We start from the raw sequence: 17,819 nt of genomic DNA, 5'->3' as shown, positions 1-17,819 counted from the left end.
CTCATATCCTGGAGGACAATGAACAATTCTGTTGGAATGACTTAACATTATCACTTGTTTTCATCTCATGCTTTCTAAGCTAGTTATTGTATTTTTAACATATTAATCCACATATAGCAAAGTTATAACAATAAAGGGACAATAATTGGAGAAAAGATTACATTGGAAGTAAGGAAAATTTGAATGTAAATCTTAAGTCACTTATATGATTTTGGGGAAAGTAACCTCTGAGCTCGTGTTCTATCTGTTGGAATAGGGGAAAAAAGATCGGTACTCTTGTTCTGAAGCATGAGTAAGAATACATGCAGCCATGGTTTTTATTATGTTACACAAATGTTAATTATGATTATTGTTGAAGTGTGTATAGTCTTTAGATATTTGAGGAATAGAATATTTCTGTATTCTATAGAATAGTTAAGAGAAAAATAGTTAAGTATTGAAAAAGTAGTTCTGCATGTGTAGGTAGGTATTTTACCTGTGAACCTTGCCTTATATTTATTTACTGTGGGACAGTAATAAATATTGAAGCACCAAAGATCAAAGGAAACAGGGTAGATAATCTAAGGCATAAGTAGACATCTTCATAGGCTACAGGTAGCATGCAGTCTGAGAAGTGTTTAGACATTCTTGAGTACCCTTTCACATTAAGCAGTGCTGTTAATCCCACACAGAGTACCTATCTTGTGAGTATTAGTAATGAGCTAAAAATCATGGTAAGAATTAGAGAATTGCACCCTTAATATTTTGAGATACAGACAAATTTTAATAATTAAAAAACTTTCTAAAAATGAGATCAGATATATGTAAGGTTAGAAAATTACCTTTTCTGACTATAAGAGTAATACATATACCTTGTGGGAAAACATTAAGAATAGGATAATTTGGCTCGGCGCCTGTGGCTCAAGCGGCTAAGGCGCCAGCCACATACACCTAAGGTGGCAGGTTCGAATCCCCAGCCCGGGCCCGCCAAACAACAATAATGGCTGCAACCAAAAAAAATGGCCAGGCGTTGTGGCGGGCGCCTGTAGTCCCAGCTGCTTGGGAGGCTGAGGCAGGAGACTTGCTTGAGCCCAGGAGTTGGAGGTTGCTGTGAGCGTGATGCCATGGCACTCTGCCCAGGGGGATAGCTTGAGGCTCCATCTCAAAAAAAAAAAAAAAGAATAGGATAATTTTCTAAAACCAAAGCCCACTCAGGATCCTGCTTACCCAGAAGTAATGATTTTTATTTTGTCATTTATCCTTTCAGATTTTATATGTAGTGTATGCATACCACCTCCAACCTCCAGTATGATTTTTTTAGTAGTTTGATGATCTCTATTTTATTCTTAAATGATGGAGTTTAAAAGATTATTTTGAGTATTTTGAATGTATATGCTAGAATGAACATACTTGTACATATATACCTTTATTCACTCATTTGATTATTTCATTGAGTTAAATTAGATTTGTAACCTTTATCATAGCTTTCTTGGATTGCAAGGCATTTGGGGGGGGGTAGTCAGATAACTGCTTAGAGAGATGACCATCTACTGCCTGTATTCATTTTATTTTAGGGGAAAGCTGGACTATAAAGATAGACATAAAAGCTTCACGTTGTCAAATATTTGAAGTTCTTCTAGAAGCTAGTGATTAGAAGTACTAAAAAAGAAAAAAGAAAAACCTACTAGACTGACAAAATAGTAGAAAAGGGGGATAAGAGTGTCAAGCATTTAAATCTGTTGCTTATAGAATGCAAACAACTTTTTGAAAGGGCCCAGAAATGTTGGGTTCACATTCCCTGACTGAAGTATATAGTAGAACTCCTGTCTTGATGAACAGATACAGATCTCTTTTCTTCATGTAGTGCTATTATTTAAGTTAGTGCAGCATAGCACTATGTCTATACCTCATTGTGTTGTCACTAATTACATCTGTGATGGATAAGTATGTCCACACATAAGATGTAATACTTAAGCAGTCAGTTTGGTTTACAGGTGTTGAATTTCTGATATTTTCCTATTTAAAAGCTGAAATTGAGGAGTAATTGAAAACAGTGGCTTAGGCGGGAAAATCTTTATCCATTGCTTGATAAATGTACTAAAAAGATAGTTTAGTACAAAGAAGATAATGATGAATAAAAGCTACCATAGTTTTTAGAAAGTCGGAGCACATAAACCGGATAGATTATTAGTAAGCTCAGGAAAATTATATGAAGGTCAAGGCTTCTTTCAGTCTCTTAAGCTTATAGGCAGGGTAAATATGAATGGGTAATTATATACCTATGTTTGTTAGTAGCCCCATAGTCTAAGGGATTCTTAAAAGGGATACAGGAACTAAATCATGTTTTCTATTAGTTCAGAAGATATTAATAGTTCTAAGGAAGTTGTTCAGGTTTTTAATTTTCATTTGTGATCATAATAGCCTCTGGTTTCCTAAATAGTCTTGTCATAATGTGGAGTATCATGTAGGTTCCTAAGTAAATATAAAATTCAGAAATGGCTTTCTGAAGGACCTAAAAATTCCACCTGTAATCAGGAACTTTGACAAAATTAAATCCAAGGCAATTTAAAAGCAGTCTATAATAATTTGTGTGCCTCTTAAGCTGTTCCTAAAGCATATCATAATGGCTGTCATATCTACCAAGTAAAGATTATTTTGTACACTTACAGAAAATTTTTCTTAAAAATCAAGGTTCAACACTTAAAACATTAACCTGTGGCATTCCTCTTAAGGGTTCTGCACATTTTTTACTGGAAAGAATCATATACATTCAGTTTTCCCTGCTGTGTAAGCTTATCAAATATAGAAGTGATGTTATTCAGTTTTCTGTCTTTAGCACTTTCTGTGGTACCTGACACAGAAGTACGATGGATTTTTGATTAATGAGTTGATAAGTTAATGAGACACAGTAGATATGGCAAGGAAGGCAGTTGTTCACATTCCAGGTTCCCATACATCTCAGTTGAATAAGTTCCTAAAAGTATGTTTTTAGTGTGATAGGCAGTTAAAAAAAAAAATCCCCTGGCTCGGCCCCTGTGGCTCAAGTGGCTAAGGTGCCAGCCACATACACCTAAGGTGGTGGGTTCAAATCCAGCCCGAGCCCACCAAACCATAATGATGGCTGGAACCAAAAAAAAATAGCCAAGTGTTGTGGCGGGCGCCTGTGGTCCCAGCTACTTGGGACGCGGAGGCAGGAGACTGGCTTGAGCCCAGGAGTTAGAGGTTGCTGTGAGCTGTGATGCCAGGGCACTCTCCCCTGGGGACAGCTTGAGGCTTTGTCTCAAAAATCCTCGTAGGTATGCTTTGCCCCCTTTTCTGTTGGAATATTTGAATTTCTATTGGATATTCTCTGAATATTTAAGAATGAAACCAGCCAGGCACAATGGCCCGCCCATGTAATCCTTACACTTTGAGACTCCATCTCTACCAAAAAAAAAAAAAAAGACAAATGAATTGGGCTTGGGGGCATGCTCCTGTAGTCACACCTACTTGGAAAGCTGAGGCAGAAGGATCCCTTGAGCCCAGGAGTGTGAGGTTACAGTGAACTATGGTTGTGCTACTGCCTTTCTAGCTCAAGCAACAAAACTAGACCTTTGTCGCCCCATCCCAAAAAAAGAGGGGCCAATAACAAAATTTTACTATATAAAAACTATAGACTCACTATATATACAAGATGAAAATCCGCCTTTTTAAAGTATGTGTCATAGAATTAAACAGTGATATTTCTATGCTGATTTTTGAAAAATTTGAAGATCTCTAAACATGTCATTACCTGTTACTCAGCTGACTGTAGGACAAATTATACTAATTTAAATAGCCTAATAAACAAGTGTAATTGTTATTTTATGGGGGGTTTAAAATTGCTTATTTTTTTCTATCTCAGCCTAGAAGAATCAGCGCAGTTTCTGTGGCAGAACGAGTTGCGTATGAGAGAGGAGAAGAACCTGGAAAAAGCTGTGGCTACAGTGTTCGATTTGAGTCTATACTTCCTCGTCCTCATGCCAGTATAATGTTTTGTACTGTAGGTCAGTGATGTGTTTTGATTTTTCACTTAGTGTTGATACTTGTATTATGGTGTTTATAAAGAAAACTTGGTGACAAGAGTTTGAGGTTGCTTTGAGCTGTGACGTTACGGCACCACCAATGGTGGCAACATAGTGAGACTTTGGTGAAAAGAAAATTTGGTGACAGAACAGAATGATTGAAAATAATGAGCCAGGCTTGGCACCTGTGGCTCAAGTGGCTAAGGCGCCAGCCACATACACATAAGTTGGCAGGTTGGAATCCAGCCTGGGCCCACCAAACAACAATGACAGCTGCATCCAAAAAATAGCCAGGCGTAGTGGCAGGTGCCTGTGGTCCCAGCCATTTGGGAGGCGGAGGCAGGAGACTCGCTTGAGCCCAGGAGTTGGAGGTTGCTGTGAGCTGTGATGCCATGGTCCACGGTACTCTACCCGGGGGGACAGCTTGAGGCTCTGTCTCAAAAAAAAAAAAGAAAGAAAAGAGAAGAATGAGCCAATCTCAGAATTCTTTTTAAATGGGACTTTTGGCACTTTTTTTCTTCATAAAAAGTATTATGTGCCTATTTAGTTGTTATAACTTAAAAGAAAATGAAATCATGAAGTCAGTGAAAACCAAATGTATTTTATAATAAACTATCACCTTTTTAATAATTTAAATATACAGATGATTGTTTCCTGAAATGATGCTAAGGTTATATCAATTGAAGTCGATTATTTCTTAAAATGATGCTGGGGTTATATCAGTTGAAGTATAGTGGATTATGTAAAAATTAGTATGTTTGAACTTTTCCTGTATAACTTTCTACTTTTGTCTAATTAACATAGAAACATCTCTAGTTGTTGCTCTGATTTTTCTTTCCAAGGTGTTCTCCTAAGAAAATTAGAAGCAGGCATTCGAGGAATCAGTCATGTAATTGTAGATGAAATACACGAAAGAGACATTAACGTAAGTAAATTAATAGTTACAGTAAGGTACTACTGATACTATTTTTAAATGGAAAAAGTTAAAGTAGAATATCTTTGCTTTATTTTCCCATTCTCCACAACTTACATTGTTTATCTTTGAAAACAATGAATGTCATTCACTAAGATGTTGAACTTTTTTTTTAGTGAAACCATTCAACTTTTTTCTTTATTAAACTCCAAGAAAGCGTATTTAAAAAGATGTTTCATTGTGATGTATAACTAGTGATCAATGACAACTGGCATAATTTAGCAACTTAATGATTGATGACTGCATAGCTGATGGAATTTTTATGACGATTAGTTTTTCTGTGAATTGGAAGATTTTCCTGTGAATTTTATAATTTTTCATTTACATAATTGACAGTGTCTCTTTTGGATATTTGCACCTCTGATAATTATTAAATGTTAATTGTGCTAAGAGTTAAGAAGAATCTAGAATTTATTTCCCACCCCTCCTACTTTTGGTCCTTGACAAAACCTGTATAAAATTAACTTTCTATAAGTGTGTGATTGTATCCAAATTAAGTATAGTCTCTTTCCAAGGTGTTAGTACATGAACAGTAGCCTCATTCAAACTGTCACTAAGCTAACAGTGGTTTTGTTTTTTTTTTCTTTTTACTAAAAGCGTTCTTTAGAGTTCCTCGTCAGAAATTTAATGGCTGCTGTAGTTAATCATCTTTAGTTTTGGCAGTTTAGACCTTAGTTGACCCTAAAGGAGGTAAAAATAGTTTGGATAGTTCATCATGCTTTTTTTTTTTAAGCTGGGTGTAATGGCTAATAACATCTGTAATCCCAGCGCTTAGGAGGCTGAGGGTGGTGGATTGCCTGCCCTCACAGTGTCAAGCCCAGCCTGAGCAAGAGTGAGACCCTGTCTCTTAAAAAATAGCCAGGCGCTATGGCAGGTGCCTGTAGTCCCAGCTACCTGGAAGGCTGAGCCTAAGAATTTGAGGTTTCTGTGTGGTAAGATGCCATGGCACCCTACCAAGGTGACCAAGTGAGACTCGTGTCTCAAAAAAAAAAAAGTGTGTGTGTATATATACATACACTATGGCCTCAGTCTTGCTCACTGATTAATTGGAACTACAGGCATACAACACCATGCCCAGCTAATTTTTCTGTTTTTTAGTAGAGACAGGGTCTCACTTTGCCCACTTGGAAGTCCTGAACTCAAGTGATCCTCCTACTTTGGCCTCCCAGCTTCGTGGCTTTTAAATCAGAAATGTAGCTATTCATTAAGACAAAGTTTTTCCATTTATAATTGCTTAGAAACTTATCTTTTTTTTTCTAATTGACTTAACTAGAAAATAACTAAAAAGAAGACACATTGGCAATAGTCAAAATGTCTAGTACTTAAGGATAAGTTAAAAAAGACATAAAAGACCGGTACAGGAGAAATAAATTTTATTGTGAAACACTAAAAAATGAATAGATCATGTTCATATATAGAAGCACTTGATATCATGTAGGTATCAGTTCTTCCCAAGTTGATCCATAGTTTGAATGCAGTTCTAATCAAAATCCCAGCAGGATTTTCCATGGAACTTGATAAGCTGATTATAAATACTTAAAGGTTTTATGACCAAAAATAACCACCGCTTCAAAAGAAAAGCAGAATGGAGAGTCTTGCTGTACAGATAATAGGACTAACTAATATTTTGAAGCTATAATAATTCAGTGTGATACATGGATTGGCAGTTTGATGGAATACTGCAGGATACAGAAGCAGATTTTGTGTGGACTGCTATACACAGCTTTAGTGTAAGATAATGGTGGCCTGTCAGTAGGAAAAGAAATGGACTATTCAATAAATGGAATGGGGGCAGCGCCTATTGCTCAGTGAGTAGGGCGCCGGCCCCATATGCCAAGGGTGGTTGGTTCACACTGGCCTCGTCCAGACTGCAACAACAACAAAAAAGCCGGGCATGGTCGCAGGTGCCTGTAGTCCCAGCTACTCAGGAGACTGAGGCAAGAGAAGCCTAAGCCTGGGAACTGGAGGTTGCTATGAGCTATGACACCACAGCACTCTACTGAGGGTGATAAAGTGAGACTCTGTCTTTAAAAAAATAAAATAAAATAAAATAAATGGAACATGAAAGAAAAGGCCATCCCTAAGGAAGTATTGAAATTAATTAGATCTCTACTTTATAACTAAATAAATAGACAAATTAACTTCAGGTAGATTGAGGACTGTTTTGTTTTGTGTGTGTGTGTGTTTGAGACAGTCTCACTGCTGCCCTTGGTAGAGTGCAATAGCAACATAGCTCACAGCAACCTCAAACTCTTGGGCTTAAGTGATTGTCTTGCCTCAGCCTCCTAAGTAGCTAGATGCCCAGCTGTTTTTACAGACGGGGTCTCATTTTTGATCAGGCTAGTCTTGAACTTCTAAGCTCAAGCAATCCACCTGCCTCAGCCTGCCAGAGTGCTAGGATTACAGGCATGAGCCACTGCGCTAGGCCAATTAATTTTAATATATTTTATTTAACCCAGAATATCTAAAATACTTTCAACATATAGTAAAATATATTAATGAGATATTTTGTTTTTTCACAAAATCTGATATATTTTTTACACTTAAAGCACATTTCAAGTTCAGTTGGTCACATTTTATGTGCACAGTAGGTACATGTGGCTAATGGCTACTGTATTGGGCAGTACAGTAAAGGATTGAAGGATTTCTTTAAACATAAAATGCACTAACCGTGAAATAAAAGATGTGTATACTTGTTTATATTAAACTTAAGATTATTTCCTTGAAAGATAATTTAAGGAAAACCACAAGCTAGAACATTTTAATACATTAGTATAGAAATATGTAAATAACTGCTACAAGATTTGTAGGAAAAGTTCAGATGACTCAGAATATAAAAAAATAAATCCAGCCATTTTATGAAAGAGGAAATATTTGACTGATAAACATGGTGGTGCTCAGTCTCATTGAGGAACTGGAAAGTACAGATCAAGATCACAGTGGGGTACTGCTTGAACTTCAGTGACCATAGCAAGTGTTGGAGAACTTGTGGATCAGCAGGATCTCTTGTCCACTGTTCAGGGGGATATGTAAATAATGAAACCATTTAAGGAAGATTAGCGTTATCTTCTGAATTCCAATAGTTAGATATCATATAGCTCAGCAATTCCATACCTACACTTATTCATAGAAACTAGACATACTGTGTGTGTGTTTGTGTGTGTGTATGTATAAGGATACATCAACAAGAACGTTGACAGTAGCAAATGTTCATGTTAGTAAAATTCTGGAAACAACCCAGATACTTAAAAGATAAAGTGACTTAACTTGGTATCTTCACTTACGGTGATATTAAATAATCATCAGACAGACTGTAGTAACATGTATGATTGAATCTTAGTATTGTTATACTATGTGGAAAAGAAAATCCCAAACAATAAATAAAAGATGCATTCCCACAAAAGTACGAAAAAGTAAATTTAAAAATTCAGCCAGGTGTGGAGCACAAGCTTATAGTCCTAGTTATTCATGGAGCCAAGGTGGGAGGATCACTTGAGCTCAGGAGTTTGTGGCTGCAACTAGCACTCTGTGGTCATACCTGTGAAGAGCCACAATGCTCCAACCTGGGCAACATAGCAGGACCCCATCTCTAAAAATGTGTGTGTTTAGGTATTCATAAAGATGAGCTGGAGATGAGAAAGGAATAATAAATATGAGGCTCTGGATGGTAGTAGTTGAGGGAGATAGAGAGGGATGAGAGGGGATCACTCAGCCAGATAAAAGGTTTGTCAGAGTTCTAGCTTTCATATTGGTGGGTTGATGGATGAATTACATTTTTGTGGGGGGTTTGTTTGTTTGTTGAGACAGAGTCTCACTCTATTGACCTTGGTAGAGTGCTGTGGTGTCACAGCAACCTCCAGTTCCTGGGCTTAGGTGATTCTCCTCCCTCAGCCTCCTGAGTAGCCGGGACTACAGGTGCCTACCACAACACCCAGCTATTTTTTGTTGCAGTCTGGCCTGGGCCGGGTTTGAACCCGCCACCCTCGGTATATGGGGCCTGTGCCCTACTCACTGAGCCACAGGTGCTCATTTTTTAAAAAATAAATCCTTGGCCATTATTTTGTTTGAATGAACCAAATGTGATCTTCTCAAGATTTTAAAAATCAACTTTACAGATGTTTATACTGTAATTGATTTTTGACTTAATTGTGATTTTTTTTTTTACCCTTTCTGCTGAAGTTGTACACCTACAAATTTAAACTTCACTGAAAAATTCGAGGTGATTCTTTGCCCTCACTAATGATTTTTTTTAGTTCATTCCCTTCCCCCATCCAGATAGTAGTGTGCACTTTTCCTATAGTTATTAGCTTATAGTTCTTAAGAATTCTGTTACTGTGTCCCACTGTAACCCTTTGTTTCTTGTACTAATTTCACTGATGGCTAAAAACCTTTTAGGTATATCTGTTGTACAAACTTTCATGTAGTTTTTAAAATTTTGTTTTTCTGTTTTAACAGACTGACTTCCTTATGGTAGTACTGCGTGATGTGGTTCAGGCTTATCCTGAAGTTCGCATCGTTCTTATGTCTGCTACTATTGATACTAGCATGTTCTGTGAATATTTCTTCAATTGCCCCATCATTGAAGTTTATGGGAGGACTTTTCCAGTTCAAGGTAAATATTGTGGGATGGGGTAGGAAGAAGAACATCTCTTATGTAGTAGGATTTGGATTTTTTAAATCCTGGGATTGGAATTAGAGTGTAAAGCAGGCATCCTCAAACTTTTTAAACAGGGGGCCAGTTCACTGTCCCTCAGACCATTGGAGGGCAGGATGCGGGCCCCGGGACGAGTTGGCTGCTAAGCAGGACAGGCAGTGGCAACAAAAACACCCAGTGGGCCGGATAAATGTCCTAGGCAGGCTGCATGTGGCCCGCGGGCTGTAGTTTGAGGACGCCTAGTGTAAAGGATATTTAAGATATTGGCCCAATTAGAGTATCAACTTAGAGCATCATAACATTTGGGGGGAGTTGCTTGCCTATGATTTTAGTCCAGCTACTCCAGTTTCATTCACTACTTGAGGAGTTTACATATCCAGTAAGCTTCCAGGTCTTTAAAATTATAGTATACCATCACATATAAATCACTATGGCTCTATGGGCATTCTTCTGAAGTACTATAAAGTGTAAGCAGCCAGATTAACAAGAGAATGAATCCTCAGAGTAAGCAGATTTTGAAATAAGATTAAGAGTAGTATTTCTGATAAGAGCTTACATTTAGTTTCTTTGGAGATTTTTATTATCACCATTTTCTAAGAGTCATCTGGTAGCTGTCTTAGAAAAAAATGAATTATAACACAATCCAATGGAGGACATGAAAAGCAACTAAAAGATTAGCAGTATAAGTTGCCAGATGCTCATTTTTGAAATGCACAAGTGAGGGTAACTCTGAAGTAAAAGCCAATGTATTTCATAGTGATTCAGGTTAGTAATTTTAAAATTGCTGTACATGTGTACTAGGATTACAAAAACAAGTAAATGGGTGGTAGATTGTGGGAGCCAGGTTTTTTACTGTTAGAGTCACGGATGAGTAGGGGAGATGGATAAAATGAACTATATGGTACTAGATTGTGGTTGGAGACAGCAATATAAACTTGTATTTGGCTAAATATAGATAACATTGGCTTGGCACCCATAATACAGTGGTTCTAGCACAGGCCACATACCCTGAGGCTGGCAGGATTGAACCCCTCCTGGGCCTGCTAAAACAGAAATGACAACTGCAATAAAAATATAGCCGGGCATTATGACAGGTGCCCAGCTATTTGGGTGTCTGAGGCAAGAGAGTCACTTAAGCCCAAGGTGTACAGCACTCTACCAATAGGGCAACATAGTGAGACTCTGTCTCCAAAAAAATAAATAATGATACACAGGTGGGTATAGGATTAATTGTAGATAAATGTTATGTATACATTAGTATACGTAGCATATTTTGCCTACCTCTCATCTGCTGAGTGTTCCTAGAAGCAGTGACACCCTAATAGCATGTGCCCAGTATCCAGATCTTGTTTCTAATAACCATTTTCCAGTTAAATAAACCAGACATCCTTGGAGATAGCTATCTGGGACTGAGGGAATATACAAAAGGAGCCCAGAATGTCTTGAGCATTAAAGTAAGGAAGTGCTTAAAAGAAGCCCACAGTGATGGGGATAAAGGGACACAGGAGCTCACCTGAAAGAGCTCCCAATGGCCAAAGCTGAAATAGTTTGAACAAAAAATAACATAGTATTAGATTAAATCCTAAGTGTAAATATCTGTGAGTCTATACTGATAAGAGGTTTAGTAAATAAACGGAGAACAGTGACAAATTTCTTTCGCAAAATTCCAAATAATTTATGTAGATATTATTCTCTTCCCTCAAACAAATGAGACTTAACTCCCTAAGCACAGCTTGAGTGAGCTGTGCTTCATAACTTGTTTCTGAAGAAGTATGAAAAGGGTTGAGAAAAGAGTAACTTTACGAGGAGAAACTTTGCAAACACTACCTCAGTGACCGAGTGTAACATCATTATTAATAAGTCATATTGACAGTATGTACCCTTAATATGATGTGATAAGAATGATACGTTGGAGTTCTTAGGATATAGAGAGGAAATATTTTGATTATAGAAATACTAAGAGAATCTGAGGCTCACTTGATCAGCAGATCTTCCAATATTTGCATTGAGATCCTTTTTCAGAAACAACTAAAAGTAACCCATTTTATTGCACATTCTGATAGAGGTGGAATAGACTATGGTATATTGTTGTAGTAAATATTAGTTATTTCTTTCCATGTATAACTTTTGCACTGTACAGAGAGTGTACCACAGTGTTCATGCACAGTGGGCATTCATTTCATGAATATTTGGTTGATTATTGTACACAGAAGTTAGCCCAGTTGGCTGTGTGGGAGCATATATAGATGCCTTACTCTTCACAGTCTAACTGAGAAAAACACTTGAGTTTGATCAGGAAAAAGGCTATTGTTACTGCATTTCTCGGTTGTAAAAGATCGAGGGTATTAAGATTATGTTGAATTCATGAATTAGCAAATGAGTTTAAGACTGCTTTATGCTGGAAGTTGGTATTACTTACCTGACTGGATTGTCCCTGGCAGAGTATTTTTTGGAAGACTGCATTCAGATGACCCACTTTATTCCTCCACCGAAGGACAAGAAGAAGAAGGATAAGGATGAAGAAGGTGGTGAGGATGATGATGTAAGTAGATTTCATGAAGAATTTTCAAAATATGGCTCCGTTCCCTTAGCACAGTGGTTATGGTGCCAGCCTCATACACCAAGGCTGGTGGATTTGAACTTGACGGGGGCCAGCCTAAACAACTGCAACAAAAAAAATAGCCGGGCGTTGTGGCAGGCTCCTGTAGTCCCAGCTACTTGGGAGGCTGAGGCAAGAAAATCGCTTCAGCACAAGAGTTTGAGGTTGCTATGAGCTGTGACATCACAGTACTCTACCAAGGGTGACATAATGAGACTCTGTCTCAAAAAAAGGAAAAAAGAATTTTCACTATGGGAATATTTTTAATGCATAGAATGATTTTAGTAAAAAGCATGCAGTGAGTTAGCATTACCAAAAACTTAAAACTAAAAAAACTGATAATATCCGTTTTGGGTCGGTTAAGATAATTCACTCCAAAAAATTCCAGATTCCTTTATCTCTGGCAAAAAAAAGTCAAGAATAAAAGGAAAGAGTAAGATGTTTAAAGGCCACACATGGTTAAGGACAAGTCCATTTTATAAGATTTTGCTACTTAGAAGTATTTAATATGGGCCATAGCACCTGGGAAACTCGAGACCAGATACACTGAATCACGGATATCTTTTACACTCTGGGAACCTGAGGCCGGTGGATTGCCTGAGTTCACAGGTTGGAGACCAGCCTGAGCCAGAGAGAGACCTCGTTTGTAAAAAAAAAAAAAAAAATAGCTGGGCATTGTGGCAGGCATTTGTAGCCTCAGCTACTCAGGAGGCTGAGACAAGAGAATCGCTTGAGCCCAAGAGTTTGAGGTTGCTGTGAGCTATGATGTCACAGCAGTTGGGCACTCTTATCAAGTGGGACAAAGTGAGTCTCCAAAAAGAAAAAGAATATATTGTAACAGCTTCTGCAGGTGGTCCATGTGTACCATAAAGCTTAAACAGCAAGGTTTTTAGATAAAAGGCTGTGTGGCAAATGATACTACCAGATAGAGTATTACTTAAAATCAGGGAGGGAGAACTTCCTTGGAGGAAACAACAAAGACATTTATTTTGTGATATTCAATATTCAAGCGTTGAATAAACAATTATAAAAAATTGTGTTGTATCTGGAAATCTGAATAGAATGAATATTGTAAAACAACCAGCAATGTGGAATTTGATAAAAAACCTGAGATGTTGAAAGCAAGGGTGTCAATGAATAGCAAATTAGAAAGTTTGGCACAGAAATAAAGACCAGTTTTAAGAACTTTGTTTCTCATTACTAAAGTCATGGTTTATCATTATTTCTAATGTAGACTTTTTGGAAAATATGGTCCACAGTATTTCAGAAATAGATGAAAATGATCAAAGATTATCATTAGTAGCTTGTTAGCCAGAAAAATAATTTCAAAAAGTCAAGAGTTAGTAGTTACGAGGAAGAGACTATACTTAGTAAAAAGTGCTGTTAAAGGCTTCAGTGTCAAATTTAAAAGTTCATCCTTCAGTTTTAGTCAGGTCCTAGGGGAAATTCAGTAGAAAACGTCAGTGTATTGGTATAGATTCTGTATTTTTTGGAAATTAAATTCCTTCTGTATGACTAGTGAGCTAGAATTTAATAACATTTGATGTTACTTGAACATAGAGAACAAAACTAGAAGACTAACCTAATGAGTTGTAGTGATTGAGACAGTCTTATATATCTCCCCATTTTTTTGCAGGCAAATTGCAATCTGATATGTGGTGATGAATATGGTCCAGAAACAAAGATGAGCATGGCTCAGTTGAATGAAAAAGAAACTCCTTTTGAACTCATCGAATCTCTACTTAAGTACATTGAAACCCTCAATGTTCCTGGAGCTGTGTTGGTCTTTTTGCCTGGCTGGAATCTGATTTGTACTATGCAGAAGCATTTAGAAATGAATCCACATTTTGGTATGAGTCTTTGAATTCTCACATATTTGAGAGAGAAAAATGAATACTTTTGCTTGTAATCTTTGCAGTGATTATTTTGCTAGCCCATTATATGAAATGAAAAAATTTAGTACTGTCTCTGTTTTTGAATCAAAGTGTGTATAATGGAGAACAGCTTTAAACCAGCTCCTATTTTTAGTCTTTAATCACTTTGTGTCATTGTAGGAAGTCATAGGTATCAGATTCTACCTCTGCATTCTCAGATTCCTCGAGAGGAACAACGCAAAGTATTTGAACCAGTACCAATTGGAGTAACCAAGGTAAATATTAAGCATTGCAGAGATGGGGTTAGAAGTGACATAAACATTAAGCAAATATTGTAGTCCTTCAAAGAGCTACCCCCAAAATTGTAACCCATCTAAATTGAGGAGGGAAAAAGAAGTCTGTCACTGAGCTTAGGAGGTTTTTCTTTAATCAGTGGGCAAATGAGGTGAGTTTTTTTTTAGACTTCTGTAATTGTCATTTGTTACATATAGAAGCAAAATCTATCCTTTTGTGTATGTAATAGGAATATTTTCTGGAGTGTAATTTTCCTTGTATCATTTCTTTGTCTTTGCAGGTTATTTTGTCCACAAATATTGCCGAAACAAGCATTACCATAAATGATGTTGTTTATGTCATTGACTCCTGCAAGTAAGTTTCCAGGGAACTCATTTGCCTTTTCCATTGTTAATAGCTGGAAACAACTTCTCAGTTAACAGAATCCAAAACACCTTCTTTTTAAACTCCTATGTTCTTATACCCTCAGAATTGCTGAGCATCTATATAAGGGTAATAGGTGATTGGCAACCCAGAGGAAAGTAACAAAGCTTAACTGCTCTGACGGCGTCCCATTGCTCTTGTCTGCTAGTGTTTTATCCATTTCCCTTTTACCATTGCCATATAATAGCATATTATTTGCTATATGAAGACAACCAGTGTTTAGCACGTGACAAATACTCTACCTGAAGGACACTCCTTTAAAAGTTAAAGGAGTTAGTATTTGGTATGAGATGAGCCTGGGAAATATACCAGGAGGTATTATGTAAACATACAGCTACACAGAGAGGACAAGAAGGTTGAAACTTGATTATATCTGTCCACGTGTGCCCCGTTGTCCGTTATAGGGAATGGTGAATAGCATTGTGTGGCATTCTTAATCATTTAGTAGCAATTGCCTATAATGTTGGCAGAATTTGAGTTTGTTTAGGGGTTCAAAAGGACCATGTAGGCATGGCTTGAGGAGGCATGTGGTATGAGATGTGTCACATGCTCCATTTTAGCACATAACCTTTAGAACAGATAAGCTAAAAGTTTTCACTAAACTTAGAATACAGGTGACTTGAACAGTTACCACTTATTTACATGCATGTGCCAGATCCCATTTAAATGCTTTACATTTATTAATTCATTTAATATTTACAAATAAAAACCCTGGAAGGTAGGTAATAGTAGTATACTCATTTCAGATGAGAGGAAAGAGGCACAGAAAGGTGAGATGATATGGCCAAAGCAGTCCAGCTAGTAAGTGGCACATTTATGTTACTGCCTTTTAGTAGGTTGGCAAGTTGAAATACACAATCAACTCACTGATTCTTATTTTTGTACAAGTAGACATCACAAGTATGTACTATTGCTGTAGTACGTATCAGTCTTAGAATTAACCACTCTTTCCTATGTAGGCAGAAAGTGAAACTATTCACTGCTCACAATAATATGACCAACTACGCTACGGTGTGGGCATCTAAAACAAACCTTGAGCAGCGGAAAGGACGAGCTGGCCGTGTACGGCCTGGATTCTGCTTTCATCTCTGCAGCCGAGCTCGTTTTGACAGGTAAGACCAATTCTTGAATAAAGATTAAAGATTTTTTTTAAACACTTTGTGCGCCTTCTCTGTGTGCACTCCCTTCCCCCCATATCTGTACTGTCATTTTAATAAACTCAGCACATATGCCTCCATTTAAATATATTGGTGGAAGCTTACCTTGGATAAAGAGATTGAAATGAAAAAATGAAGAGAAACCAGAAATTATTGGTGGTGGCACAGTTGATACACCAATTTAAATAACTAAAATAACCTTTTTAAAGTAGAATATATGGATATTATTTTGGCTCTGCATACCTTTGACACAATGGGAATATTGATACGGAATGGTTAACTTTCTGAAAAATGTAAGTTAACAGTACCTGGGTGTTTATAGAGTATTTCTGTTTTTCAAATGTTATCTTTTAAGTAATTCTTATCCTATTCCTGAGAAGTGGAGGAATTAATTGCACCACTGAAATTCAGGTCTCTTTAGTTGTTTGCCCATTTCCAGTTCTACCTCAGAGCCCTTTTAGGAAAGTTAGTGGGTGGGACTTATTCGTTATCTCTCTTGAGTTGAATATTTTGTTTTTAGGCTAGATACAGTGGTTCACTCACCATATTTATGTAATCCCAGCTCTTTGGGAGGTTGATGCAGGAGAATCACTTGAGGCCAGTAGTTTGAGACTGGCCTGGGCAACATAGCAAGATTTTGCCTTGTCTCTACAAAAAAATACATATTTTTTTAATTAGTAGGATGGGATGGCAGGTGCCTTAGGAGGCTGAGGTAAGAGAATCACATGACTCTGGGAGTTCCAGGGTTACCATGAGCTATGATCATGCTAAAGCATTCCAGCCTGCATGACAGAACAAGACCCTGTCTTTAAAAAAGTTTTTAGCCCAGGTGTGGTGGCCCACACCTGTAATCCTAACCCTGTGGGAGACCAAGGTAGGTGGATTGCTTGAGCTCATGAGTTTGAGACCCCGTCTCTACTAAAAATAGAAAATCTGAATTAAGAGGATCACTTGAGCCCAAGAGTTTGAGATTGCTGTGAGCTATGATGCCACGGCACTCTACCTAGGGTGACAGCAAGTTTTTCGGGTTTTTTTTTTTTGTTTGTTTGTTTGTTTGTTTTTTAGTTAATGTATTTCTGGAGATTCCTATAGTGTACATTACCTTTAACCAGTTGTTTATAAAGCTAGAGTTGGGGTTTTGCATTTATGTGTTTATCACAATAAAGTATTGTGGGAGAGACTAATTGAGGTGACAGAGTATATAAAGGTACATAAAATACACTGAAGAAAAGGACTCTGATTTGCTTTTATACTAGTAACATAGCTCCCTTTTAATTGAAAGTATATGTTGGCTCGGCACCTGTGGCTCAAGTGGCTAAGGCTCCAGCCCTATACACCTAAGGTGGCGGGTTCAAATCCAGCCTGGGCCCACCAAACAACAATGGTGGCTACAACCAAAAAATAACCGAGCGTTGTGGTGGGCACCTGTGGTCCCAGCTACTTGGGAGGCTGAGGCAGACTGCTTGAGCCGAGCCCAGGAGTTGGAGGTTGCTGTGAGCTGTGATGCCACTGCACTCTACCCAGGGGGATATGAGGCTCTATCTCAAAAAAAAAGAAAGAAAGTATATGTTTATGTGAATATCAGAAATTAACTCAGGAGATTGCAAAATTTGGAAAACATGACTTTTTTAACATCTTAGAGTAAAACATTCCACTAATTAGTAACACATTAGTGAACTAATTACTCATTAGTGAATTGATCTTATTTTAATAAGGTGTTTTTCTTTTCTCTTAGGGTGAGGAACAAATAAGGTGTGTGTATTCATGTAAAAACCTTGGCAACAGTGTTGGAATCACATGTTAATGTTTATCATGAATGGTTT

At 37.5% G+C, this 17,819-nt stretch overlaps 1 protein-coding gene across 2 annotated transcripts in view; it reads left to right on the top strand.

Moving 5' to 3' along the window:
* The window catches only part of DHX9 (DExH-box helicase 9), a 54,318-nt gene that overhangs the window by 26,991 nt on the left and 9,508 nt on the right, over positions 1-17,819 (top strand). For both annotated transcript variants that reach the window (XM_012802666.2, XM_012802667.2), the window contains exons 13-20: positions 3,863-4,004; positions 4,865-4,947; positions 9,451-9,607; positions 12,091-12,191; positions 13,885-14,098; positions 14,303-14,397; positions 14,697-14,770; positions 15,799-15,951. In XM_012802666.2, coding sequence (XP_012658120.1) covers positions 3,863-4,004; positions 4,865-4,947; positions 9,451-9,607; positions 12,091-12,191; positions 13,885-14,098; positions 14,303-14,397; positions 14,697-14,770; positions 15,799-15,951 — 1,019 coding nt within the window. The remainder of the gene's footprint in view (positions 1-3,862; positions 4,005-4,864; positions 4,948-9,450; positions 9,608-12,090; positions 12,192-13,884; positions 14,099-14,302; positions 14,398-14,696; positions 14,771-15,798; positions 15,952-17,819) is intronic.

This window comes from Otolemur garnettii, unplaced genomic scaffold (assembly GCF_000181295.1).
Source record: "Otolemur garnettii isolate 467f Iridium unplaced genomic scaffold, OtoGar3 scaffold00016, whole genome shotgun sequence".
Classification (NCBI taxonomy): domain Eukaryota; kingdom Metazoa; phylum Chordata; class Mammalia; order Primates; family Galagidae; genus Otolemur; species Otolemur garnettii.
Note: the sequence above shows the minus strand (reverse complement) of the source record. Positions and strands in the feature narration are given on the sequence as shown.